Genomic DNA, 27,862 nt, shown 5'->3' on the forward strand with positions numbered 1-27,862 from the left:
GCAGGCAGCCGCGCCCGGCCCGCCGCCATGGGCGAGGGGGAGCCGCTCAGGTAGGCCCGCAGGGCAGGGGAGGGGAGCGGAGGGCAGGGGAGGCGGGCCGCGCGTCCCTGCCCGGGCTCGGCTCCGTGGCGCTGGCTGCCAGGCGGGCTGGGCCGAGATGCGGGCGGGGGGGGCGCCTGTGGGGCCAGGCGCGGCTGACGGCCCCCCGGGCCTGCGGGCCTCCCTGCCTCCCCTCCTGCCTTCCTTCCTTCCCCGCGCAGCATGGCCGACTACCTGATCAGCGGCGGCACCGGCTACGTGCCCGAGGACGGCCTGACGGCCCAGCAGCTCTTCGCCATCGCCGACGGCCTCACCTACAAGTAAGGGGGGCGGCGCCGCGCGGGGGGGGGAGGCGGGCGGGGCGGGGCGCCGAGGGGGCGGCGCCGGCCCGGGCAGCCGGAGGGCTGGCGGGGCGGGGCGGGCGGCGGAGCAGCCGCGCCCCGCTCCACCTGAGCGGCTGCCCACCTGGCCGCAGCGCCCCTGGGGCGGGAGCTGGAAGGGCGGGGCGGCGGGGCAGGCGGAACCAGCCGGTGCCGGGTCCAGACCGCTGGCAGTGAGTTGCCAACACGGAACTGGGGGGAGAAGGCGCCTGTCCCCCTGCCTCCCCTCTGGGCCATTTCTGGGAACGTGTCCATCCCCCCCCCACACCCCTTGTACCAGGGCAGTTCTGCTCCCGCCTGCCCCAGAGAAGGGCAGAAGCCGCCTTTTGTCTTGGGGCATTTGCTGTCACTCTGCTGTCGCTCCCTTTCTGGGCTGCAGCCACACTGCTGCAGCCAGGTGACTCCATCCCGGGGGCCGCTGTGGTGTTTGCTGCCCCGGCTCCGGGTTCCCTTCCAGTTCCGAGCCTGACTTGCAGCCAGATGAGGCTCCTGCAGCAGCAGCTGCGTCTACAGGGCAGCCGGCTTTAGGGCCTGAGAAGAGCGGCTGGAACGGCTCTCCCTGGGTTTTCCCCCAGGCCCTTGCTTGCTTGCCCATCTGATGGCCAGCATGGTGAAAGGGAAGAATCCATGCCTTGCTTCTGAAATGCTGGCACGGGGCTGCTGTTCAGTGGGGATGACCCCACTTTGAACGAGGCAATTCCCAAGGCAACAAAGATGGGGAGGGGTCTGGAGACCAAGTCCTATGAGGAAAGGTTGAAGGAGCTGGGTATGTTTAGCCTGGAGAGGAGACGACCAACAGGGGATCAGATAACCATCATCAAGAACCTGAAGGGCTGTCATATAGAGGAGGGTGCTGAGTTGTTTTCTGTTGCCCCAGAAGGTCGGACCAGAACCAACGGGTTGAAATTGAATCAAAAGAGTTTCTGTCTTGACATTAGGAAGAATTTCCTAACAGTTAGAGCAGTTCCTCAGTGGAACAGGCTTCCTCGGGAGGTGGTGAGCTCTCCTTCCTTGGAGTTTTTTAAGCAGAGGTTAGATGGCCATCTGTCAGCAACGCTGATACTATGACCTTAGGCAGATGATGAGAGGCAGGGCACCTTGGCCATCTTCTGGGCATGGAGTCAGGGGTCACTGGGGTGTGTGGGGGAGGCAGTTGTGAGTTTCCTGCATTGTGGAGGGGGTTGGACTAGATGACCCTGGCGGTCCCTTCCAACTCTATGATTCTATGAGGCTCACTCGTTGGCGTCTCTGGCTGGAAGTTCTCTGGTCACAGGAGCCGCCTCCCAGAGGGCCTTTCTCTCCCGGATGCCCTGAAGAATCACTGCTAGGCGGAGTGGTTGATGCTGAGCTGTCTGGGCTGGTGGTCAGACCTGGTAAAAGGCGGCTTTGTGTGGGTGGGGGCCTGCATGTACGGGTGCCTTTGGGAGAGGGCTCTGGCTCAGCAGAAGAGCCTCTGCTTGGCATGCAGAAGGTCCCAGGTGCAATCCCCGGCAGCATCTCCAGTTAATAAAAGGACCAGGCAGTCAGTGATGCAGAAGCCGGAGTCCCTGGCCAGTCTGAGCAGATAAGGGTGACCGCGGTGGACTGATGGTCATGTTCAGTATAGGGAAGCGTCATCTATGTTTGTGCACTCTTCATGTGCTTTGGAGTAGACCTGGTTGCTGGACCATGCTCACCTGCCAAGATGTCTTTTTAGAGGCCCTTCTGTGGGTGCCCCCCTTTTCAAAATGAGGCAGCGACTGGGGAGGGGGTCATTTAATGGTGCTGCTCTGTCCATCAAGCTCCTCCCTCCTTCTCTCAGTTGCCCTTTTCAGCTCCAAACGGATTCCCAGATTTGAGAGGCAGGCAGAGAGCTCTCTAGAGCCAGCATGGTGAAGTGGTTAGGAGTGGTGGACTCTAATCTGGAGAACTGGGTTTGATTCCCCGCTCCTCCATATGAGCGGCGGGCTCTAATCTGAAGAGCTGGGTTCGATTCCCCACTCTTCCACATGAAGCCTGCTTGGTGACCTTGGGCCAGTCACAGTTCTCTCCTCACAGGGTGTCTGTTGTAGGGAAGGAGATTGTAAGCAAGTTTGAGACTCCTTAAAAAGGTAGAGAAAGTAGGCATTTAAAAACCAACTCTTCTTCTTTATTGAAGAGCGCTGAAGTCAGTGCATTGAAGGATTATATTATATTGCCTATTCAGTGTGAGCTGCCTTGCACCTATTATGGGAGCCAAGCCTTTCTGACATTTTTTTAAACAATAAATTAAGTGTGGGACCTTGTGAGGGGTTGGTGCTAATCTGCTGTGAATTCTGCAGGTGCTGTGTGGGTCGCTGAGCCAGGCTGACCTCTGCCCTGACCTTGGCTTCCCTTGGGGGCTTTGCGTCCAGAGATGAGTCGGGGCAAACTGGTCTTGAGCCCTCCAAAAACATTCTGACTCAAGGATGGGTTTGGAGTATTTGAAGACTGTTGTTACGGTGGCTTTGAGCCAGCCAGAGCTTTAAGAGGACACCCATTTTCAAATTAAGCCCAGTGAGCGCTACTCTGGGTCCCGGCAGCTCTGCCATCAGCAGGGGTCCCTGCCTTCTTGTCACTACTTTTGGAAACCGCCCCGCCTGCCTTTCGAACCAGGTTCCAGGTTGTGTGTGCGTCCATTGTGTGCCACAGCCAACCATTCACACTCAAGCATTTCTCTGTAGGGAAAAATGCATATTCCGGAGCTGGTGTTGGAACTGTAAGAACATCTAAAGAGCCCTGATGGATCAGAGCAGCAGAGTCCATCTGGTGCGGCATCCTGTCTCACACAGTGGCCAACAACGGCAGAGAGGCTGAGGCCTTCATAAGAACATCAGAAGAGCCCTGCTGGATCAGAGCAGTGAGGGTCCATCTAGTCCAGCCTCCGGTCTCACCTAGTGGCCAGCCAGTAATTTAGGAAGGCCAACAACAGGGCATAGATGCTGACACCTTCCCATCATATTGCATCTTGGCACTGGGATTCAGGGGTGGACTGCCTCTGAACATGGAGGTTCCCTTGAGTCACCATGGCTAGTAGCCACCGATAGACCCATCCTTCATTAATCTGATTGCCTTTTAAAAGTGGCGGTGGCCATCATTCCATCCTCTGGCAGTGAATTCCACATTTTAATTGCTCGCTGTGTAAAGAAGTATTTCTTTTTGTCCGTCCTGAATCTATCTCCCATCAGCTTCATTAGATGCCCTCGAGCTCTAGTATTTTGGGAGAGGGAGAAGAAGTTCTCCTTTTCAACTCTCTGCGCTGCACACATAATTTTATAAACCTCTATTCTGTTCCCCTTCAGTATTGCAAATACACCCAGTACTTCAGGAAGAGCAGTCAACTGCTGGGGCGCCCTGTGCTACCTTAGCACAGGTGTCTTAACTTTTGCCATCTGAGAGGCAGGAAAAAATAAAAGTTCAGGATCCATGGCTGGCAAGCCGTGGGAGAAACACACAGGAGGAGAAGTCTCTTTGAAGACGTGTCTCCTGTTGGCTTTCTTATAGCATGTGTAAATGGATGGCAGGATTCCTCATCACTGGGGCTGTCATGCAGTTAAAGAGGTGGTCTTAGGCAAGCCGCCCGTTGTGCAGACCTTCTGGGTTTGTTCCGTCTGCTCTTTTTGGGGTTGGTCTCTGCTTCAGTCTGTGGTGGTCAGGCCAGTGGCCGGGCAGCCCTGCTGAAAGGCCAAGCTGCCCCTTGAGCCCCCGCTCCGGATTGCAGCCGGTCAATCTGACCTCCAGGTCTGCAGCAGGGTTTGTGTTCCTGACTTTTCTGCCGAAGAAACCGCCTCAGTCTGGAATCAAAAGAGCAGTTTCAGAAAACGCACCCAGTCCTCTTCAGGGCTCAAGCATCTTGTTGCTGAACTGGGCACAAATCTCCCATCCCATAGTATAATTCCAGAAGTGTCCTGTTTTTGAACGCCACACACTCTTCATTCCGTGGCAGCAGGCATAAAGTCCTGGTCCCCCTCCTGGCCCCACTCAGGTCTATATGCTTCAGCCCAAGCCCTCTGAACAAATGGTTGTCAGCTGTAGGGGAGGGGTTGTGGCTCAGTGGCAGAGCATCTGCTTGGAGTGCTGAAGATCCCTGGTTCAGCCCCTGGCATTAGGTAGGAGGTAATGGGGAAAGACCCCTGAGCCCTGAGAGAGTGGCTGCCAGTCTGAGTAGACTAGTCTAAACTCAATGGAACGGGGGTCTGATTCAGTATGACCCGTCAGCTTCATGTGCGTTCAAAATACATAATTCATCCAAAGCAGAAAACAGGCAGAGTATCTTAAAGAATGACAAGTTGGGGGGAAAAATCAGCTGCTCTGCACAGGCTGAAGCCGGCCACAGCCAGTGGGGTTGGCCCAGAGGGGGGGAAGTTTCCACGATGTGCACCCCAGCAGAGAAGCAGCTTGCTGAAAAGTGAGCCAGCCTTTCAGTAGATTGAGGGGGTGGGGGGGACTCGGAAATAAATGTGCCAGATGCAGGTATCACATGACCTGCTGCCTGATCCTTTTAAGAGGAGATGATGCTGGGGATTGAACCTGGGACCTTCTGCGGGCCCAGCAGATGCTCTGCCACTGAGCCACAGCCTCTCCTTGGGGGGCAGCCTTTGGACTGCTGCAAACCCCAAAGCATGGCCAGGTACATGTGGCTATGTGGCACCTAAGAGATGTGAAAGCCCCCCCATCCTCAAATTAGGGGGAAATCCCTTTTTTTTTTTTTTTTGCTGATGACTTTTCTAAGGAGAAATTGAGAAATTTGGGGAAACACTGGGGAAAAGAAATTCCTATGAAATATATTCTCTTTTTTTGAATGAGTGAAAATGCTTTCTAAGACAAGGTTTTTCTCACTCAAAATGTATAGGCTGAAAAAAGTCTGAAGACGGCCTCAATTTTTCCTATGGGAAAACTGGGAAATTTGGGGGAGCGCTGAAAAAATATTAGTGTTTTTTAAAACTTCGTATCTAAACATTGTGGTAGTCCTACCTGGTTGAGTGTGCAAGAGTGTTTCTGTCCAAATAATACACTTTCTTTTGATTACTACAGAATTAGTTTTCTAACATCAACTTTTGACGCTTCCTTTCAGATGGCAAAAATCAAGATACATGTGCTATGTTAGCGTAGGGAATAGCAACTCTTTCTCAAGTACACTTGTAATTTTTTTTGTAGAAAACTAAGAAATTGTTATGTTTAAATTTAATAAATTGGCCAAGTAGTACAATTTTATATGCTATGTTATAAATGATGCATTTTGTGTTGTTGGCTCAGTAAAAGACGTTTAGGCTTGCTAGGTCAACTCTTGTTGTTTTTTCTTGGGGGGAAACTCCCCCAGAGAAGAACCGTTTCCCCCACCCTGTAGTTTCAAACTCTCCGGAAATCTTTCACCTCTAGTGGTGCTCTGGATGAGGACTGAGTGCCAGGGAGCAGGAGTAAAGCTGGAGTTGCTGTCCCTTCAGTGACCCTGAGGAGCGCGGGGCAGTCTGGGGAATTGGTCACCCGGCAGCTAACAGTATGCGGAGGGGGCTGAAGGTGTGGCCACTCTTGGTGGATTGTTTGTTAGCACTTTTCATTAACAACAACAACAACAACAACAACAATAATCTTTTATTTCTGTCCCGCCTTCCCCAACGATGCCAGGGTGGCTAACGTCAGAATTACAATCCAATACAATAAATACATTCATCAAAGACAATAAACATTATACAACGCTCAGTATTTACTCTGATTGATCTAATTACGGCACCTCAGTCATTCCCAGCGGGGGAGAGGTGTCCCTGCAGCTGTGTCGGCCTGCCTGTGAAACCGCTGGATTCGAGCCCAGCAGCACCTTAGAGCCCAGCAAGAGGTTTTTTTGGTGTGTGTGGGGGGGGGGTATCAGCTTTCGGGAGTCACAGCTCCCTTCATCTCAAATGCTCCTTCTCCCCAAACCTTCTCGGTCTCTGCGGTGCTGCTGGACTCCGATCTGGCGCCTTTCTGTGGCTGCTGCTGTGGGCACCACTCATGGCCGCTGCCCCGTTGCTGCACTCGAAGCCACGTTCTGGTATTTCTTGCTGCGGAGAAGAATCTGAAGTGGGAGCCTCTCCGCAGCACCGTGGCTGGCGAGCAGGGCTGACGGCTGACGGTTTCTGTTTCCACAGTGATTTCCTGATCCTTCCAGGCTTCATTGACTTCACAGCAGACGAAGTGGTGAGTTCGAATCTTCTGCTGGCATGTGGTGTGCTGTGGTGTCTGGTTGCTTGGAGCTGCCGGGCAGTGAGCCAGGCCCTTCTCCTGTGGGCTCTGCCTTTTTCAGCACAGAGCCCTTTTCAGTGGCCAGAATCCCAGAGCGGTACGGTGTTGTGCCCCCTTAAAGACTAGCGAGGGGTTGCTCTGGCAGAAGGTTTTGGTGAGCCACGCCTGGCATGGTCAGGTCCAGTGGAGCTGGGAAAGTCAACAGAAACAAAATCTTGTGCGTCTTTCAGGTGCCCGAAGACTGGCCCTTCCATGGGCTGCTCCAGACCCTTCCCTGCACCCGGCAGGGGTCTGGCCTCGGAGATCTGCCGACTCCCCATTGGGCCCTGTCTTTCCTCCTCCTCTGTCCACAGCAAGGGGGGGTCTGAATGGCAGGGCTGTGGTGCCCCCAGGGTTGGCACGGCTTCAGTAGGGACACCTGCAGGCCTTAAAAGAATCCCTCCTCTTTCTCTTCCTTGGACCCTGACCTGGGTAGCCCAGACTAGCCTGATCACCTCAGATCTTGGAAGCTAAGAAGGATTGGCTCTGGTTAGTACTTGGATGGGAGACCCCCAAGGGACATCAGGGTCGCGATGCAGAGGAAGGCAATGGGAAAGCACCTCTGAACGTCTCTTGCCTTGAAGACACTACAGGGACGCCATAACTTGCCTGTGACTTGACAGCCCTTTTCACCCACTCTTCTCCTGGCCCAGAAGGATCTCTGCACGTGGGCCTGCAGGTGCCTCTGCCGCAGCTCAGGGGCAGGGCCTCCAGGGAGTGCAACCTCCCCCCAGCCCCATTCTTGCGGTGCATTTCATTTTTGAAGGTCTATCTCTTGTTCTGTTTGTAGAGTTTCATCACCTCCCCTCTGATGAGAGGGGGGCTTTGGTGCTACCTTCCGTTTCGGCACCCTTTTTAGGTTGCAGATGGCCTTAATTTGGGCTTCACTATAAGCCCATGGAGGTCAGTTGTCCTTCAGCTGAGTTTGGAGGTGGGGGGGTGAGTTTGGGAGCTGGTCATTTCCCCAGGGATGCGAGCAAGATTCTCCCCAGCACATTGGGAAACCCAGTTCTCCGCCCTCCCCCGGTCCCAGTCCCAGCTTCCCCTGCTCACAGGTCGGGCTTCTTCTTGGCCCCTGTATTGGGACTGAGCTTGCTGGACAGAGACTGCTGGAGGGACGGGGCCTGCTTTCGATGGGATGTTTAGAGTGAACAGTGTTTTATTTTGAGCCAGTTTAGAAGAGGGTGTTCCGGAATGACTCCTGCCAAGCTGGCTGTAGGTCTGTGTCTTGAAAAGCGGCCCCACAGAGAGGAGGCACTGAGGTGGGGGGGGGAGGGGGCATGCTGGGGCAGATTTCCCAGCTGGCTTGGGGAAGGTCAGGCCGGGCAGGGATGGTGAGCAGCTGGGGGGCTGGCTCCCCAGTTGCTCTTGACTGGCTGTGGCAATGGGGGCAGGAGGGGGGCATCCAAGCTGTGAGTGATGTTCTAGTGTTATTCCCCCCCCCTTCCTGGCTAAGCACAGCCCCGCTGTCCCTCGTGCTCTCTGCAAGGCTGGGAGAGGCGAACAGGTCGGTTCAAGGGCTGGGAGATGTTTCCAGTGGTGGTCCCACATGCCCGCTCGTGCCCGCCATAACAGGCATGTGGAGGGTCAGCTAACCTGCTGGGAGCACAGCTGGGTGGGGCATTCAGAACTGACAGCTGTTCCTTCCTCTCTTCTCTGCAGGACCTGACCTCGGCACTGACCCGCAAAATCACCCTGAAGACCCCGCTCATTTCCTCCCCCATGGACACCGTCACCGAGTCCGATATGGCCATCGCCATGGCGGTGAGTGGCTTTCTGCCCCGAGGAGGCATTGCGGCACAGGTCACCCGCCTGTTCTCACGCTGCTTCCTACCCTTGCCCAGATAAGAGACCCTCCCAAAGCCCCTCCGGGCCACGCCACGTCAGGCATCTTCTCTGATACAGGGCGTGGGGGATGGAAAGGAGTCAGAGGCTGCCATTTGAGCCCACTGGGATGAGAATTACCCACTTTTCCCCACCCCAGAGGACTGGCAAAATATATCCAAGGTGGCAGATGGCACGAAGCTTTTTCTCCTGGGCTGAGAGCGAGGGGGTGTCCTGGCCATGAGAAACCTTTCTCTGGGGCAGATGGGCTAGTGACCCCACGGGGGTGTTTGCCTTGTCCCCCCCCCCCCGGACATAAGCCACTGGCTCTACTTGTCCTGTCCTGCTGTCTGTTTGCAGTCCTCTGCACTTGGGAGGGAGGAGGAGGATGGCCTCTCCTTGTGGCGCAGGGGGTGGGCTGGGGGCGCTGGGGGGCTCCCTCTTTGTCTCGGTGACTGCAGGGTCCCCTCCTTGTTTCTCCCTTGCAGCTGATGGGTGGGATTGGGATTGTCCACCACAACTGCACCCCGGAGTTCCAGGCCAACGAGGTCCGTAAGGTCAAGGTAGGGGCCTCTTGTGAGCTTCTCGGGACGGCCGGAGTCATGGTGTGTGGGGCGGCACGCCATACGAGGGGGGGCCCTCGCTGTGGAGGGAGGGGGGTTCTACTGGGGTTGGAGGAGAACCTCCTCCGGCGGCCTCATCTTCACAGGGGGCTCAGTTGGCTGCAGAAGCTGGGGGAGGTCTGTATCGGAGCCTCCCTCGCCCCCTGGGAACGGACGGCCAGCGGCTTCCACTTGGCCGGCAGGCCCTCGTTGCCCGGTTGCCTAGGGGCTTGTTTTTTCAAAGCCTTTTTGGCCAGCGCCTCTCCTTGGGGCAGCACCGTGAGGGGAGAGCCAGTGTTCCCGAAACCCAGCCAGCAGTGGGGAGGGGGCCAGGGGCGCTCGCTCTGCCGTGGTCTGACAGAGGACGTTGCTCCTGGCGTAGATTTTGGCCCAGCCGCTTTCTTGAGAGAGGGCCCGCAGGTGGGGTGCCGCTGCGTGGACTCTAGGATGGGAGGGGGAATGGCTGGTGGTAGGCCCCAACTCCCACTTTCTAGTTTGGGGTACGCCAGTTGGCAGTGAACATAAGAAGAACATAAGAAAGGCCCTGCTGGAGCAGCCCAAGGCCCATCAAGTCCAGCAGTCCGTTCACACCATGGCCAACCAGGTGCCTCTAGGAAGCCCCCAAACAAGACCACTGCAGCATCATTGCCCTGCCTGTGTCCCACAGCACCTCATATTACAGTCATGCTCCAGTATGACTAGTATCCATTTTGACTAGTAGCCATGAATAGCCCTCTCCTCCATGAACATGTCCCACACTGTGCTGTTTTCTCAATACATTTTGAGGTTTTGTGAGACAGCGTGGAGTGTCGAGCATCCGGCTAGGATCTGGAAGGACCTGCGTTTGAATCAGCCTCTGTCAGGGAAGCTTGCCAAAGGGACTTCATGGCCCCTGTCTAACCTACCTCACAAGCATGGTGGTGGCTATGAGAACAAAATGGGGGATTTATTTATTTTAAATGTTTACTAGCTGTCGTTCTTCCTTACGGAGCTCAAGTCCGCTTACAATATAGATAAACTACATAAAATAGAATGTATACAAAACATTAAAAAACCAAAATTTAAAATCTCAATTTAGAAATGCCGGTATACTTATGGGGATGGGAGATTGATGGTTGTAAGCCGCTTTGGATTCCCATGGGTGAGGAAAGTGGGGTATAAATGTCAAGATACATTTCCGTGAACAATGAGTCAGTGGCACCTCTTGAGTTTTCTGTGCGTCTTGAAATCTACGGGATGGTGGGCCTGTCGGCTGGCCCACAAATCACAGGAGATGCCCTGCTTCTGAAGCTGCCCACTCCAGCAAGTCCCCAAAGTAGCAAAACGTTTGATTAAGTCAAGCAGATTACCCGTCTGCTGTGTTCTCCCTGGGAAACACAAATATTGCATTTGGAATGGACCCTGGAAACATGTCTGGTGGGTGTTGTGCTTTCACCAGCAGCCAGTCTATTCGTGAGGTCGTTGTTGTTGTTTTAAAAAATAAATATGCTTCAAGAACTTCAGGAAGAATTGCCCCTCTGCCAGGCCCTGGTGATTTATGGAAGATGCCAAGCAGCTGGGACTAATTGTATCCGTACAGAGGGGCGTCGATTGTTGTTTGTGGGGCTCTTTGCAAGGGTGGCTCTTCTGAGGTCTTGGAGGGTGGGGAGCTTCTGGCTCACTGGAAGGCTTTGGGGGGGGGCAAAGACTTGTGTGGGTGGTGCAATGCCAGATTGGCACATGAACACATGAAGCTGCCTTGTACTGAATCAGACCCTTGGTCCATCAAAGTCAGTATTGTCTACTCAGACTGGCAGCGGCTCTCCAGGGCCTCAGGCAGAAAAGGGTCTTTCCCATCACCTGCTTGCCTGGTCCCTTTAACTGGAGATGCCGGGGATTGAACCTGGGACCTTGTGCTTGCCAAGCAGATGCTCTCCAAACTGAACCACAGTCCAGGGTCCACGTGGGGGGCAGAATTGTGACCACAGTGCGGCTGGGCCGTGTGGCGACTGCAGAGTCGAACTTGGAAGTGTTTCTTGAAGAGGAGGCCTCTCTCCCTCCCTCCCTATCCTGTCTTTGCTTCCTGCAGAAATTTGAGCAGGGCTTCATCACAGACCCGGTGGTGCTGAGCCCCACCCATACGGTAGGCGATGTCTTTGAGGCCAAGATCCGGCACGGTTTCTCGGGCATCCCGGTCACAGAGACGGGCAAGATGGGCAGTAAACTGGTGGGCATTGTCACCTCGCGAGACATTGACTTCCTTTCGGAGAAGGACTACGGCATCCCCCTCAGTGAGGTAAGCGAGTGCGGGGGGCCGTGCTGGGAACCTTGCGCTTGCCTTGCTCCCCGGGAGGGCCTCTTTTCCCCATGGGCAAAAAGCTCCTTACTCAGCCCTGCAGAATCTCCCACGTAAACCCTCCCCCCATGAGAGCCTATCCTGAGGAAGCTGGGGTGGGACTCATGGGCTGGGGGGCTATGCTGGGGGGCTGGGGTAGGTTGGGGGGGCTGGGAGCTCCAAGTGCCGGCAGCATCCTGTACACACATGGAGCTGCCTCATACTGAATCAGACCCCTGGTCCATCAAAGTCAGTATTGTCCACTCAGGCCGGCAACGGCTCTCCAGGGTCTCAGGCAGGGGTCTTTCCCATCACCCACTGGCTTAGTCCCTTTAACTGGAGATGCCGGGGATTGAACCTGGGACCTTCTGCATGCCAAGCAAATGCTCTGCCACTGAGCCACAGCCCCTCCCCTGTAGAAAGCCTGGACTGGCAGAATAGGCCTTGAGGGGGGAGTGGTGCTCTTGGCCCCCCTGCCCCATATTCCTGGCTTCCCGTGCAGGTCATGACCAAGCGCAACGACCTGGTGGTGGCTCCAGCCGGTGTCACCTTAAAGGAGGCAAATGAGATTCTGCAGCGGAGCAAAAAAGGTACCATCGAGGGGGGGGCTGTCAGGATGGGCGCAGAGCCCGTTTCAAGCCAGGTTTTTGGGTTGGGGCACGCGGTCAGCCCCCCCAAGCACCAGGGCCCTGTGGAGGGAGGCATGGCTCCAGTTCTGTGGCAGGGAGGGCCGCTTCCCCCCCCCACCGTGTACTGCCCGCAGGCTGAGAAGCCCGCCCCTCACCGTCCCCCTCAGGGAAGCTGCCCATTGTGAACGACGTGGACGAGCTGGTGGCCATCATCGCCCGCACGGACCTGAAGAAGAACCGCGACTACCCGCTGGCCTCCAAGGACTCGCGCAAGCAGCTGCTCTGCGGGGCGGCCATCGGGACCCGCGACGACGACAAGTATCGGCTCGACCTCCTCATGCAGGCGGGCGTGGACGTGGTCGTGCTGGTGAGCCCTGGGGGAAGCAGGGAACGGGTGGGGCTTTGCTGGGCAGGCTGGGGGTCTGGCTTCGGCCAGCCTTTCTAGGCCCCCTAGTGGGGCTGGGCGCCTCCTTAGGAGATAAGAACATCAGAAAGGCCCTGCTGGATCAGACCCAGACCCATCCAGTCCAGCAGTCTGTTCACACAGCGGCCAACCAGGTGCCTCCAGGAAGCCCCCAAGCAAGACGGCGGCAGCAGCATTTGTCCTGTTCCACAGCACCTCATATATTCGTCATGCTCTTCTGATCCCGGAGAGAATAGGTGTGCATCATGACTAGTATCCATTTTGACTAGTAGCCATGGATAGCCCTCTCCTCCATGAACACGTCCACTCCCCTCTTAGAGGCTTCCACGTTGGCAGCCATGCTTGAGGAGATCCTGAGACTCCTCAGGAGCATCTGGCCACACTTGAACAAAATTGAAGACCTTCAGCTCCCATAAAAATGAAGCCATTTCAGTCAACGTTTTTATTCCCCAACGCTTACGTCTCTGTGCAGCTTGCTCCGTAGGCATTTATTTTCAGTTTCAGCTTGCTCCGTAGGCATTTATTTTCAGTTTCAGCTTGCTCCGTAGGCATTTATTTTCATCTATCCCACCTCACAATAAATGATTTGACTTGTAGAATTCTACTAAAACAATACCCCCAAAAGCAAAACCACTGCAGGGGGCAAAGAGCACAGAAGCTCCCGAAACTGGACATCCAGCTCCCCACCCCCCACCCCAAACCCCACTTCTGTCTCCTGCTGTTCTTTTGCCCCTTGCAGGCTCTTTTTTAAAGTTGCACCGGCTGGAAAAGGAAATAGTTTCGCCTTCCCAATACCCTGGGGCCTGTGTTGGTTTGGTTACTGGATCCCAGTTCTGCCCTGGAAAGAACGAGAAACTTTATTTCTTTATCCAGAGAGAGATGAATTCCAAACGGCTTCTGGTTCGCTTTGGGAACTGCAGCAGGGGGAAGCCCACGTCCAGGCCAGCCGCCTAAGCACGGCCCCTGGGCCTGTGTGTGTGTGTACGCACATGTGGCCCCAGTCTTCTGTGAGGGGCCCTGGAGTGTGAGGAGGAAGGGCCTGCCCCCCCCCCGTCCCCTTCTGCTCTCATGGCTCTGTTTCTTCTGCTTCCCCCTCCTGCTGACCACCCCCCAGGACTCCTCTCAGGGAAACTCCGTCTACCAGATCAACATGATTCACTATATCAAGCACAAGTACCCGGAACTGCAGGTCATTGGTGGCAATGGTGAGCATTGGGGGGGCATGGGGAGCATTTAAAGGGGGGGCTGTTGGCCGCCCAGCTCTTCTGCAGAGGGGCCTCCTCCGAGGGGGAGGGCTGGGCTCCTGCCTGCGGGGGCAAGAGGGGGGCTGGCCCTGCCTCCTTTCCTGCTGGACTCACCTGGAGGCTGTTGACATCCCTGCCGGGCCAGGAAGTCCGCAGAGCTCTGCCCCCCCTGCCCACCCCCCTGCCCGCCTGGAGGTCTCTGCCTTTGAGTAAATGCTTGGGAAAGCAGCCAGATCTGTGCAGCGTTCTGCAATGTTGGAGTGGTGTTCTGTGTGAACAGCTGTGTTCGTCATAGAAGCTCATCCAGATGGCAGTTTTGCACCCGCTGGGTCAGCACTGCAGGGAATCTGGGAGCATCCCGGAGAAAAGCTGGCATTTCTGCCCACCCCGGGCAGCAGTGCACAAAGATTGCGCAGCAAGAGGCTCTGGAGTCACAGAGCTCCCGCTCCCCCCCTTCTAGAGAATGCTGAAATGTTCGGTGCACCTGTGCTCTTTGATGCGCCAAATCAATGAGCTGTTTACTTTAGCTGGCATTGACAGAGGTGTGGGGGGGTACAAAATGCATCCCCTTTCGCTCATCAACACAAGCCGGGGGCTTGGGAGGAATTGGTGGGTGGTGGTGGGGTTAAATGGTTGGTGTAGTGGTTAAGAGCGGTGGCTTGGAGCAGTGGACCCTGATCTGGAGAACCGGGTTTGATTCCCCATTCCTCCGCATGAAGCCAGCTTGGTGACCTTGGGCTAGTCACAGCTCTCTCCGAACTCTCTCAGCCCCACCTACCTCACAGGGTGTCTGTTGGGCGGGAAGGGAAGGTGTTTGTAAGCCGGTTTGAGTCTTCCTTAAGTAGTAGAGAAAGTCGGCATATAAAAACCAACTCTTCCTCCTCCTCCTCCTCCTCCACCCACTGACGCCTGATCCATCCCTCTGATGGGAGGTCATGGGGGGAGGAGCTTCTAGGATATATAATAAATACTTTTTAGTGACTATGAAGAGATGCTTGAAAAGACAGGCATGACTCAAGGTTTTTTCCCCCAACCCAAAGTCTGTGTCTTTGTTCTTTCCAAACCGTGAAGTGCCGCGCCACCAGAGAGGGAACTCTTGGTTCTGTTGCGTGCTAAGCCTGCGTCTTGCTTTTTGCATGCGTGTTTTGTTTCTGGGCAATGGCCCATTTCTTTCAAACAATGCAGAACAATCCGGAGAGGGGGGAGAGACCTTGGGTGGGCCAAGGCCTTGTCTTTGTGGTGCTTGGCAGGGCCCCGGGGGCAGGATGCGGGAGGTCTCCCAAGTCCCTCACCCCTACCCAGGGCTTGGTTTCTGCGCTGGGGGAGACTGCTTTCCTTCCTCCCCAACGTTTGCAGCGTGTCCCTGCAGAGTCCGGAGGCCAGGTATTTCATAGGCGCCTCTGTTTTCTCCCCCTATTGGATGCACAGTTGTGACAGCCGCTCAGGCCAAGAACCTCATCGACGCCGGGGTGGACGCCTTGCGTGTTGGCATGGGCTGCGGATCCATCTGCATCACACAAGAGGGTGAGTCCTGTGGGGAGGAGGGGGACGGGCCAGGCTCAGACCAGGGTAGCTGTAACAAAGCTGCCTCTGGGCATGTCCAGAGGACAGCTCCCTCCCCACTGAAAAGTTACAGATGATCAGTTTGCCTCCAGCATGCCTGGGATTCGGCTGTGTGGTCTCTGGACCGCCGTGGAGCTTGACGGTCAGGATTGGTGCGTGGTGCTTTGCGTGCCTTTGACACTTTGGTTTCCAACTCAGCATGAAGCTGAGAGGAGCCCCCTTTTTGCATGAGCCGAGGCAACCCTGAGCTCCAGCTGAACAAACACCGACACTTGAAAGTGATTTTTTACACTGAAGCCCACCGACGTCTGCCCCTTTCCAATGAGTAAAAAAAGCAAAAAACATTTGAGAGTTAGCTCAGCGTATGCTCTTTGGACTGCAAGCTTTTTTGTGTGTAAGTTGCTGGCAAAATAAGGTGTGGCAGAGGGAAACGGCCTCTCTTGGATGCTTGCAAGCCCTGCTCTGGGTCTGTGCTTGTGTTGGAAGACCCAGCTAGCAGACATTGGTTACAAAGCCTGCTGCAGTGACCGGTGTTGTTTGAAAGCTTTCCCATTCCCGCCTACCCAAAGAGTTGCAGTTCTGGTCAGAGGCGCCACCTCTTTCTGTTCTTCTTTGACCTCTGCTTTCAGAGCCACATTAGACCTCAGGTGGAGCATAAACTCATAGAGTTGGGACCACCAGGGTCATCTAGTCCAACACCCAACACAATGCAAGAAATTCACAACTGCCTCCCCACACCCCCAGTGACTCCTGCTCCATGGAAGGGACTCTTGTGAAATGCTGGGGATGTAGGGTGCCAACCTCCAGGTGGTAGCTGGAGACCTGCTATTACAACTGATCTCCAGCCGATAGAGGTCAGTTCACCTGGAGAAGATGGCTGCTTTGGCAATTTGACTCTATGGCTTTGAAGTCCCTCCCCTCTCCTAACCCCGCCCTCCTCATGCTTCGCTCCAAAAACCTCCCACCAGTGGTGAAGAAGGACCTGGCAATCCTATGGGAGTTGGGGGGGGGGCTCTTAGATGGACCCTGCCTGACTCCAGGGCTGCCCCTTCTGAGGCCGGACCCTCTTTCTCGCCCTGTGCTCCAGTGATGGCGTGTGGCCGGCCTCAAGGCACAGCAGTCTACAAAGTGGCTGAATACGCCCGCAGGTTCGGCGTACCCGTGATTGCAGACGGCGGCATTCAGACCGTGGGACACGTGGTGAAGGCGCTCTCGCTAGGAGCCTCCACTGGTGCGTGAGGGGGGCTTCTCGGCATGCCTGGGTCTGAGGGCCGGGGGGGGGGGAATGAGACACTCCACAAAGTGGGCGGCCTCAAGCTTGCATCGCATAAAAGGGTACTGGAATGTTCTTTATCAGCCCAAGCCCTGCCTCTCCCCACCCCTTACCCCCCAAAAATCTGGCACTGCTGCAGGTAGACTCCACTTAAAAGTTAAAAGAAAACTACAAGGTTCCCAAAAGCTGTAGACACCATCAAGTCACCCTCAACTCATTACACTCCAGCAAGATGGATGCCAGGTGACACCGAGTTGGGAGGGGTGGTTAATACCCCGGAGGGTAGGGCCAGGGTTCAGAATGACCTCGATACACAGGAGAGCTGGGCCCTAAACAATAAAATGGATTTCAATAGGGAGAAGTGTAAGGTACTTAACCTAGACAGAAACAACATAAGGCACAGGTACAGGGTGGGAGATAGCCGGCTTGACCACAGTACATGTGAAAGAGATCTGGGAGTCTTAGTGGACCACAAACTGAACATGAGTCAACAGTGTGATATGGCAGCTAAGAAGGCCAATGCAATTCTGGGCTGCATCAATAGGAGTATTGTGTCTACCTATTCTGTAGTAGTATTGTGTCTACCTATTCTCTCTAGTATCAGAGGAGCATGCCTATTATTTTGGGTGCGGTGGAACACAGGCAGGATAAATGCTGCTGCTGCCGTCTTGCTTGTGGGCTTCCTGGAGGCACCTGGTTGGCCGCTGTGTGAACAGACTGCTGGACTTAATGGGCCTGGGTCTGATCCAGCAGGGCCTTTCTTATGTTCTTATCAAGGGAAGTAATACTACCACTGTATTCTGCATTGGTCAGACCTCACTTGGAATACTGTGTCCAGTTTTGGGCGCAACAATTTAAGAAGGGTGTTGACAAGTTGGAGCGTGTCCAGAGGAGGGCGACCAGAATGGTCAGAGGTCTGGAATCCATGCTCTGTGAGGAGAGACTTAGGGAGTTGGGTTTGTTTAGTCTGGAGAAGAGAAGGTTGAGGGGAGACATGATAGCCATGTTTAAATATTTGAGGGGATGTCATGTTGATGAGGGAACTAGCTGGTTCTCTGTTGCTCCAGAGACTAGGACACGGAGTAATGGAGTTAAACTAAGAGAAAAAACGATTCCACCTAAACATTAGGTGAGGGCTGTTTGATGTTGGAAGGCGCTGCCTCAGAGGGTGGGGGACTCCTCGTCTTTGGAGGTCTTTAAGCAGAGGCTGGATGGTCATCTGTCGGGAGTGCTTTGATTGTGGGATCCTGCATGGCGGGGGGTTGGACTGGATTGCCCTTGTGGTCTCTTCCAACCTTGTGTGATTTTGTGACCCATGTCATCTCTGGCTATATGGCACTGTGCCATCCCTGTGCACCAGCTGTGGCCCTGTACACCATGTGGGGGTTGTCCCAGGATTGCCAGGGTATGGTCAGAGCCTGTAACAACCCCCCATGTAAGGCAGAGCGGGGTGCAGAACAGAGCTGTGTGGGGCAGGCCTTGAGGCACTCAGGCAGAGGTCAAAACCGGCCACTTGCCTTAGGCCTGGCGGCAGAGGGTCTGCCAGTTCTGCCCCGGAAGCCTCTTCCTTCTTTCCTCGCAGTCATGATGGGCTCCTTGCTGGCGGCCACGACGGAGGCTCCGGGCGAATACTTCTTCTCGGACGGGGTGCGGCTGAAGAAGTACCGCGGGATGGGGTCGCTGGATGCCATGGAGAAGAACAGCAACAGCCAGAAGCGCTATTTCAGGTGTGTTGGGGAGGGGGCTTGCGTGCCCACGGGGAGGGCGGCAGGGCCTTGCTGAGATGAGGGGGGTTAGTGTAGGGGGGGGTCTGACAGTGGTCTGGGGCTGGAGGGAGCAGCATGCACTAAACAGCGTGGGGGGCAAATCCTTTTCAAGAAGGAGAAGTCCACATTCAGCTAGATCCGGATCCACAGCGCCATGTGGCTGCTGGGGGGCAGGTGTCGCTCCTGCAGAGCCTCCCCTGAAGCCCCCCACCACCACCATGCTGCTGGTCGAAAGCCCTGCTGAAGAGGGCAGGGACTTGGGCTAGCCATGCACACAACCGGCTCTGCTGAAGCCGGCATGCCCATGCGTGTCCAGGAGCTGGGTTGGGAAGGCAGAGGAGCCAGGCCCTGGGAGGCGGGACGGGGCTTGTGGCAGGGTGGTGGGGCTGGGGCAGGAACGCCCCCACCTCCCCTTCCGGCAGCCAGCTTTGCAGTAGTTCCGGCTGGCCTTTCCTGGCTGGGTCTGCTTAGTCGTTGTGCCCATCCATCGGGAGCTGCCCGGATCGCGCTGTCTGGGCCTGCGGGCGGGGGGTGGGGGGTTCTGAGCGCATCTCTGTTCTCAGGTGTGGGTAGCTGTGCTGCGGTGGTCTTCTGCAGGGGGGTCCCCGACCTTTTTGAGCCTGCAGGCCCATTGGGAATTCTGACACGGCGTGGCGGGCGCAGCACCAAAATGGCTGCTGCAGGAGGTGGAGCCGGCCACAAAAGGGCTGCTTCATCTCAGTTTCAGTAACACAGTGAAGGTTGTTGTGTTGTGGTGGCAGCTGCTGCCAAAGCAACATTTTAAAAAACCCTGCACAGCCAATCAGAAGCCTTGCTGGGCAAAAGCCCCACCTGGCCCCACCCACTTCCTAAAAACACTTGGCGGGCCCCAGAAAAGGTGTCGATGGCCACCAGGTTGGGGACCTCTAGTCATGTGGTACTCTGCCAGAAGCTCTTGTGGGGCGGTGCGTCTGTGGCTGGTGTTTGGTTCTGCGACGTCTCTCCCTGCCCTACAGCGAAGGGGACAAAGTGAAGGTGGCGCAGGGCGTCTCGGGCTCCATCCAGGACAAGGGATCCATCCAGAAGTTCGTGCCCTACATGATTTCTGGCATCCAGCACGGCTGCCAGGACATCGGAGCCAAGAGCCTCTCCATCCTGCGGTGAGGGAGACGGTGGGTGGGGCATCCCCCTCCCAGGGCTGTCAGCATGCCCAGTGGCTGGTGGTAGAGTTGCTTGAGGATTGGCATCTTGCTGGTGTGCCCCCCCCCCATGTCTCTCCCACCCACCCTCCCCATGGCTTGTACCCTTGGCTTTGGCATAGAGCTCTGCTCCCTCTGGCTTATCAGTAGATCGGCACTGAGGCGCTGAAGGGGGCTACATTTTTTGGCTATAACATCTCTTCCTTGTTTTGGGGAGGAACAAATGGAAATTTATGGGGAGGGGGTATGACTTGTAACTGTGAGTATATTCTCAATCATTATTTTTACAGCTCAGGAATTGTGTGTCAGAAAGACAGCCTTTGTTACTTTCATGCAGACACCAAAGGGATGTTTCAGAGAAGATGGGTGTGGCGTGTGTGGGGCAGCTTCTGCGGCTGAGATGATCATCATTCCTGGGCCCTCATGAGAACCTTTTTCTTTTGTGCCTTAGAGTGTTTCTGGCTGAGACCCTGCCGTACATTTCTCTTGTTTGCTGCTGTATGTCTCTGCCTGGCTTGGTGTGCTTCCGTGGTCTCTGTGGCTGCTTCTCTGGGATCCTGGCATTCATTTATTTATTAATTTATGCCACTTTTCGCCCCAATTGGGGATCCAAAGGGATTTAAAAGCAACCTTCTTCTCCATTTAACCCTCACAACAACCCTGAACATAAGAACATAAGAGGAGCCCTGCTGGATCAGACCAGTGAGGGTCCATCTAGTCCAGCATCCTTTATAGGATGGGGGAGACTTGTCTGAGCAGTAGTTTGTGTGAAAAGGATCTTGGGGTCTTAGTAGACCAAACACTGAACATGAGTCAGTAGTGTGATGTGGTAGCTAAAAAAGCAAATGCGGTCTTGGGCTGCATCAACAGAAGTATAGTGTCCATAGCACACGAAGTGATGGTATCGCTTTACTCTGCTCTGGTTAGACTTCACCTCTTGTGTTCAGTTTTGGGCACCACAATTTAAGAAAGATGTATACAAGCTAGAATGTGTCTAGAGGAGCTCAACAAAAATGGTGAGGGGTCTGGAGACCAAGTCCTATGAGGAAAGGTTGAAGGAGCAGAGTATATTTAGCCTGAAGAGGAGAAGACTGAGAGGTAATATGATAATCATCTTTAAGTACTTGACGGGCTGTCATAGAGAGGAGGGTGCTGAGTTTTTTTCTGTTGCCCCAGAAGGTCGGACCAGAACCAACGGGTTGAAATTAAATCCAAAGAGTTTCCGTCTAGACATCAGGAAGAAGTTCCTGACAGTTCGAGCGGTTCCTCAGTGGAACAGGCTTCCTCGGGAGGTGGTGAGCTCTCCTTCCCTGGAGGTTTTTAAGCAGAGGCTAGATCTGTCAGCAATGCTGATTCTATGACAGGCAGATCACGAGGGGGATGGCAGGAAGGTTTGCATCAGTAGGGCTTTCGTGGCCCTTTCTTGCATGCCCAGGGAAATGCCGATCGCCACTTTGGGGTCAGTAAGCAATTTTCGTGCAGGCCAGATTGGCCAGGGATCCTGGAAGGTTTTTTTGTTTGTTTGTTTTTTTGTTTTTTTTTTTGTCATCTTCTGGGCATGGAGCAGGGGTCACTGGGGGTTTGGGGGGTGTAGTTGTGAATTTCCTGCATTGGGCAGGGGGTGGACCAGATGACCCTGGTGGGCCCTTCCAACTCTGATTCTATGATTCCATGAATCTGCCTATTCTGCTTTTAAAGCCGTCTATACCTGTGGCCATCTGTGGCAGCAGATTCCATATTTTAATCATTCTCTGTTTGGAAGAAGTATTTATTTATTTCTCATGCTTATATTCCATCCTGACTCTGCTGCCCATCAGCTTCGTTGGATGTGGGACGGGGTCTGGGGTGCAGCCATGGGGGGGCAGCAGGCTGAGTCACCCCCTTGGTGTTCTCTTGACAGGTCCATGATGTACTCCGGAGAACTGAAGTTTGAGAAGCGGACGATGTCGGCCCAGATCGAGGGGGGCGTCCACGGTCTCCACTCGTAAGTGTCCCTCCGCTGCCGGCCCGACCCCTCCCTCTCCTCTGATGGGCCTTCTGGCCTGAGCCCTCCCCAGAGGCCAAGCAGAAGGGAGGAGGCTGCGGTCACTCCAGCTCGGGAATGAAGGGCCCCCTGGTGGCTGTGGGGCTGGAATCCTTCCTGGGGCTGTGGGGAGGGGGCTGCAGGGTGAGGCCTCGTCCAGGCCCCTTGGTTTGCTTGTGGAGGGGGGCAGTCCAGTCGGAAACTGGCTCTCCCATCCGCGCTCTTTGTGGGTCATGTCTGCTGTATGCAGCTTGGTTCTTTCAACTCTCCAGCCTCTTTCCTGGGTCTTGCTTTGACCGAACCCCAGGAGATGTGTTCTGGTGAAAAAGGCAGGGATTTCCTTCCTCGCAGAGAACTCTCTGCCAACTCTGCCAGGGTGCTTTGCGGGGCAGCTGTGCCATGCCTCTGGAAGCCTGCCTCTCTGCCCGGTAGCCTGCCTGCTGTCTCCGTGCCTTCCGCTCAAGCCCTCCTGTGAGGGGGGGGGGCTTTGGGCTCTCCCGGCCTTCGCTTGGCTTGGGCCAAGACCCCTGCCATTTGAACTAGCCTCCAAGGCCAGGTAGACTGGGCCTGTGCTTTGTGACAGCATGGGATCTGGGGCAGGCTAAGAGCCAGCTTGGTGTAGTGGTTAACGGTGGTGGTTTGGAGCGGAGGACTCTGATCTGGAGAACCGGGTTTGATTCCCCAACTCCTCCACTTGAGTGAAGGAGGCTAATCTGGTCAACCGGGTTGGTTTCCCCACTCCTATGCACGAAGCCAGCTGGGTGACCTTGGGCTAGTCACAGCTCTCTCAGCCCCACCTACCTCACAGGGTGTCTGTTGTGGAGAGGGGAAGGGAAGGGGATTGTAAGCCGGTTTGATTCTTCCTTAAGTGGTAGAGAAAGTCGGCATATAAAACCAACTCTTCTCCTCCTGTTTGGGATGGGCTTTTAGCAAGCCTCCTCCCTCAAAGGCTGATTTTTTTAAAAACCTGTTTCTCCAGTACATGTTAATAAAATGAAGCTCACACTTCAGTAGCCCCCCCCCATTTTGAGGCAAGTATATTTCTAGCAAATTGCTTTGGCATCATGCAAACAAAACTTTTTGGCAGAAGGAGAAAAAGGGGGGAGAGGGGGAGGGAGGCAGATTGGGGAGGGGCCGACAGTCACTTCAGCGCGCACACAGTTGCCCGCCATTTTCCCACTCTGGGGCAGCATCTGCAGGGAGACGTGGTTGGTCCCGGCCCCCAAAATTGCAAAGACTGCTGTTTCTGCAGGTGGTCTGTGAGGCCTTTCTTTGGGGGTGTTGCAGGAGTGGCGACTCTGGTGTGGGTCTCGCCGCTTGCCATCTGGGCTTTCAGAAGACAGCCGCGGTTCCTGACTCGTGAATCTCCCTGGGGGGGGGGCAGGGGGGGCCTGGATGTGCAGAGGATCAGGAGTGCGAGAAGGGCAGAGAGGCCTGCTGCTGGGAGGGTCTTTTCCTGGGACAGGGCTGCTTTTCTCTGGGGGGGGGTCTTCTCTGGCTGAGCAATGGTTGCCTTCGGACTCCTCTGCCCCCACTCCACTTCAGTAGTGGTTAAGAACGGTGGTTTTGAGCGGTGGACTCTAATCTGGAGAACCGGGTTCGATGCCCCACTCCTCCACATGAGCGGCGGAGGCTAATCTGGTAAACTGGATTTGTTTCCCCACTCCTACACACAAAGCCAGCTGGGTGGCCTTGGGCTAGTCACATCTCTGATAGAGCTCTCTCAGTCCCACCTACCTCACAGGGTGTCTATTGTGGGGAGGGGAAGGGAAGGTGATTGTGAGCCGGTTTGATTCTTCCTTAAGTGGTAGAGAAAGTTGGTATATAAAAACCAACTCTTCTTCCTCCTCCTCCTCCTCTTCCTCCTCCTCCTTCTGGTGGTGTAAAAGGCCAGAAGAAGGTGTCAGCCTTGGCTTGGAGGTTGTCCCCATAGCAGAGGTGGTGTTTATTTACAGTGGGAAGTGTGGTGTGGCCGGGCATTGGGATGGGTTTTCCCACATGGAGGACTGGGTTGGGATTGGATGGAAGTGAGTTCCATGCCGACGTTCTTTCTAGTTTCTCGTCTGGAGCTGGTCAGGTTCCCTACCTCTCATGAGCAAGGGCTTGAAATGTGGGCAGCGGCTGGTGAAATCCCAGAAGGCAGAGCTGGCGGAAGACTTCAGGTTCTTCCTCCCTTTCCAGTCTCCCAGGCCTTGTCAAAGATAGTTTGGAAGCCAGAGTCTCTTGTGTGAAATCGATTATGCCGAGCTGATTTATGCCTGAGCTTATTTTCTTCCGAACCTGGTGGAGAATTTCCTCTGAGTGGGGTGCAGAAAGAAGCTCCTTTCTGGGTCTCTCCCCGCCCACCCTTTTCAACCAGACAGGCTGATGGTTGAATGGGGGGGGGGGCAGCCTTTGACATGGCTAGCCCAGAAAAACATGAATTCTCCTCTGTCTCTCTCAGGCGTTGGTGGCCAAAAGCCTCTTCTGGTGGTGGTGGCCAAAAGCCCTGCCTGATTGCCTGGGAAGTGGTTATTCATGTACCTCCAATGTATGCTGGGGAGGTTTTTTTTAGAAAAACACACACCAGCCTCGGTTAATATTATTTCACTGCAGCACTTATGGATTTTTATTTTTTAAGCCTTCAGAAATCTCTCTTGCGGGACAGCAGGGAAACGCCCCCCCCCCCAGGGCTGGCGGAAGGAGACGGGCTGGGGGGTGGGGGTGGGGAAGGAGGGCAGAACCTTTGCAAAGGTGCCGCTTCCAGTGTGTTTGGATTGGACTTGTTCTAAAAAGTCGGGTTGTGGAAGCTGAAAGGGCGACTGGGGCACAATGAGAGCTGCCCTCCAAACGTGGCTCTCCTTCAGAGGCGGAGGGGAAACCTCTATGTGGAAGGACAGCCAAATGATAAAATGTCCCCCCCCCCGCCCCCAATTGCTGATATGTTGCAGTGGAAAAGCTGGCTTTCCATTTTCAAACCTTGGATTTGGAGTCGGACATTTCAAGCCTTTGCAGGCTCTCAAGGCCTAGTTTGGGAGGGAGGCAGGCGGTGGATGATGTGGGAGCCCCCCTTGCCCCCCCCACATGCTTCCCTTGGCCCCAACTGGCAGAGTGGGGAGGAAAAAGGGGGGGCTTGGAGAGAAGGTTGTGATAGGGTCTTGAACACATGAAGCTGCCTCATACTGAATCAGACCCCCCTTGGTCCATCAAAGTCAGTCTTGGTCTACTCAGACCGCCAGCGGCTCTCCAGGGTCTTAGGAAGGGGTCTTTCACATCACCTACTTGCCTGGCCCCTTTAACTGGAGATGCCACTGAGGATTGAACCTGGGACCTTCTGCATGCCGAGCAGATGCTCAACCACTGAGCCATGACCCCCCCCCTGTTTTGGGGGGGTGCCTGCTTTGTTCCTTCTGTTCTGCCTGAGCATCAGCGACTGCTTGCTCTTATCATGGGGAGAGCTTTGGTAGCAGGTGGTGTTGTGTGCTTTTCTGGTAGTTTACCTGGAGGGGCCCCCAGAGCGCTGGGTCTCCTTCAGGTGGGGGGCCCAGTGCCTTGGAGGCCCCCTGTGCGTGGTGCTGGTGGCCAGGCTTGGAGGTGGCGGTGTTGCCGGGGCAGGGGGGGGGGGCGCGTGCTTCGGAGACAGGCCGGCGCTGACCTTGTAACCTTCTCTCTCTCTCCTGCCCATGCCGCGGCTCTCCTCTAGCTTTACGTTTCTGCCATGTAAGTAACTGGAATCCACGGATCTGCCCTGTTCCACCCTGCCCCGCCCTTGCGCGTGTTGTGGGGGGTGGACAGCTGCTGCATTCTTCCCTTTGGACACTTCCCCCCCCCTCACTTTGGGATGGGAGCCAGGAGTGTGGACTGGATGCACTGTGGTCCCCCACACCTCCACCCACCCTGCTTTTGCCAGCTCCCTACCCCCCCCCCACCCCCGGTCTTCCCAGATTTCATCTTCAGTGGGCCTCGCCAGGATCCTGGTGCTCACAGGGCAGCGAAGGGCCCACCTGGGGAGGCTCTGGGGCTTGGGGTCTTTGACCTGTGCAGAGCTGGTACCCCTGGCAGCCTGGGCTGTTTCTCAGGGTGGGGGGCTGATTGTAGGCCTCCAACAAAAGCCCTTTCTCCATAGGGCCCTTGGGCCCGGCTGCATTCTCTGGGCCGGAGCGCGTGCTATCCCAGCCTTTCCTTTTGAGGGGAGACCTGCCAAGCCCTTGCCTCAGGAAACATGCTGTCCCAATCCTGTATTTGTAGCGATAAGAGTTGGGGTACCACATGGCAATGTGTACGGCGGGGAGGGCCCCCCCAAACCCACCAATGTTGCAAATCTTTCTCCACCTCTCCATTTTTTCTCTCCACATAGTTTTGCAGTTCATAGAACCATGGAGTTGGAAGGGACCACCAGGGTCATCTAGTCCAACCCCCTGCACAATGCAGGAGATTCACAACTACCTCCCCCCCACACACACACCCAGTGACCCATACTCCATGCCCAAAGTTCAGCAAGGGGGAAGTGATTTTAAAAGTGCTGTGGGGTGGGTGGCGTGGGGGTCACACTGTCCCACCCTACTCTGTCCTCCCCTGCGATGGCCACTGCAGGATCCTTGCCCTGATACAGCTGTGCACACCAGGGTGCGGAAGGTGTTGAGGGTGCCCCAGGAGAGGCAGGGGTGTTTGGGGTGAGGCCTGCAAATGTATGTGGGGCCACCCCCTTGAGCTCTGCACAGAGCTCTAAGCAGAGTCTAAGCCAGGTGCCCACGGGGTGCGGATGTAAGAGCCCTGCTGGACCAGGCCACGGAGGGTCCAGCATCCTGCCTCGCGCAGCGGCCGGCCAGTTCCTCTACAGGGCCAACAGCAGGGTGCCGAAGCCCTCCCCTGATGCCTCCTTTTGGCACTGCGATTCAGAGGTTGACTGCCTATGAAAGTGGAGGCTCCCTTGAGTCACCGTGGCTAGGAGCCACTGATAGACCTCTCCTCAATGAATCTATCTAGTCCCCTTTTAAGGCTGCCTTTGCCTGGGCCATCGCTACATCCTCTGGCAGTGAATTCCACATTTTAATCACTTACGATGTAAGGAATCTGGGGGTGAATGTTAAGATTTCGGTGACCGAGTCATTTCTCCCAACACTGGGAGATACCCATAGCTGCCAGTGCCCCACGAAGAAATCTGGGAACAGCCCTGGAGATGCACAGACCTTCCACCTCCCAGAGTGTGAAATCCACATTTGTGTCTCTATTTATAAGGTCCAGTTACACGCCCTGCTTGTTTCGAAGTGAGTGGCTTTGCCCACCGGCCTCAGTGAGGGTGGGGAGGGGGGCGGTTCCTAGCGTGGGCTCTGTTTGTGGGAGGAGGGGAAATGGTGTCACCGTTGGTCCTCTCGGTGGTGCCCTCTGGCAGGGGCATTTGGTCCGAGGCCCTAGACCGGTATACAGGGGCTGGGCGGAATGGGAAGTGTTTGTGGCTCTGGGTCACATTTCTGCCAGCCCTTCCACACGGGGTGGTGGGGGGCATGGAGCTCAGTAGAGAAGCTGCATAAGTGAGCTGGGGAATGGGGAGTGAGGGGGCTGGCTCCGGGGGTCTCGTGGCCCAAGGCCATCTGCTTCTTTTCCTTCTGGGGATAGGATTGGGGCCTGAGGGTATCTTTGCCCCTCTGCCCAGCACCCATCCTGCTTGGGCTGCTCCCGGGACTTTGGCCAAGGCTTGGCTTAGGTGTCACAGATGGTGCGGGGCCCTGGCTTCCTGTTGCCTGGGCTGGATGGCCTAGTAGTGATGGCAGTCTTTGCTTGAGATTAAGGAGGTTCCAGAGGGCAAGAGTGGGGGGCAGTTTGGCTTTCCTGGTGCAGAATGTCTATCCGTTTCCAGCCAACGGGCTTTGGGAAGTCAGCCTTTGGGAAGCTGGTCCCGTGTGGCCGGTCCTGGTCCAGGGCCCTCAAAATGATGGGATTTATTCTGGCTTTGTGCTGGACAGAAGGAGAGGGGGTGGGCTTCTGCCTGCAGGTCCTTTGGAGGGGGCAGGGGTAGCACGGGCTGACCCTTCTCTCCTGTCTGTCCTTCTCTCCTCTCCCCAGATATGAGAAGCGGCTGTACTGAAGATGCCACCCGGAGCAGCGGCCAGCGAGCCACACCCAACGTCCCAGCCCCCGTCGCTGCCACTGGTTGCCGCCGCAGCTGAGCTTCTTGCCCTCAGCGTGCCAGCCGGGCCTGGGGGCAGAGACTTGCACTATGGACCACCACATCCTTCCCAGCTGGCACCAGGGGTCGTGCGGTGGGGACAAATTCCCCGCCGTGGGCAGGACCTGCTGGGTGCTTCCTACTGGGACCTGGCCTGGGTGTCTATGGGTTTTTTTTGGGGGGGGGTTGTGTGAACCCAGCCC

General features: G+C 55.6%; 1 protein-coding gene across 1 annotated transcript; it reads left to right on the top strand.

Moving 5' to 3' along the window:
- Nucleotides 1-27,644, top strand: IMPDH1 (inosine monophosphate dehydrogenase 1). Its single transcript, XM_056846237.1, has 15 exons — nt 1-50; nt 261-359; nt 6,542-6,590; nt 8,337-8,438; nt 8,987-9,061; nt 11,169-11,375; nt 11,917-12,004; nt 12,211-12,410; nt 13,582-13,672; nt 15,140-15,235; nt 16,362-16,505; nt 18,130-18,274; nt 19,309-19,452; nt 21,392-21,475; nt 27,557-27,644. The coding sequence occupies exons 1-15, from the start codon at nt 28-30 to the stop codon at nt 27,576-27,578; spliced, it is 1,569 nt and encodes a 522-aa protein (XP_056702215.1). The 5' UTR covers nt 1-27; the 3' UTR covers nt 27,579-27,644.
- The last annotated feature ends 218 nt before the right edge of the window (nt 27,645-27,862 follow it).

This window comes from Euleptes europaea, chromosome 3 (genome assembly GCF_029931775.1).
Source record: "Euleptes europaea isolate rEulEur1 chromosome 3, rEulEur1.hap1, whole genome shotgun sequence".
Lineage (NCBI taxonomy): Eukaryota > Metazoa > Chordata > Lepidosauria > Squamata > Sphaerodactylidae > Euleptes > Euleptes europaea.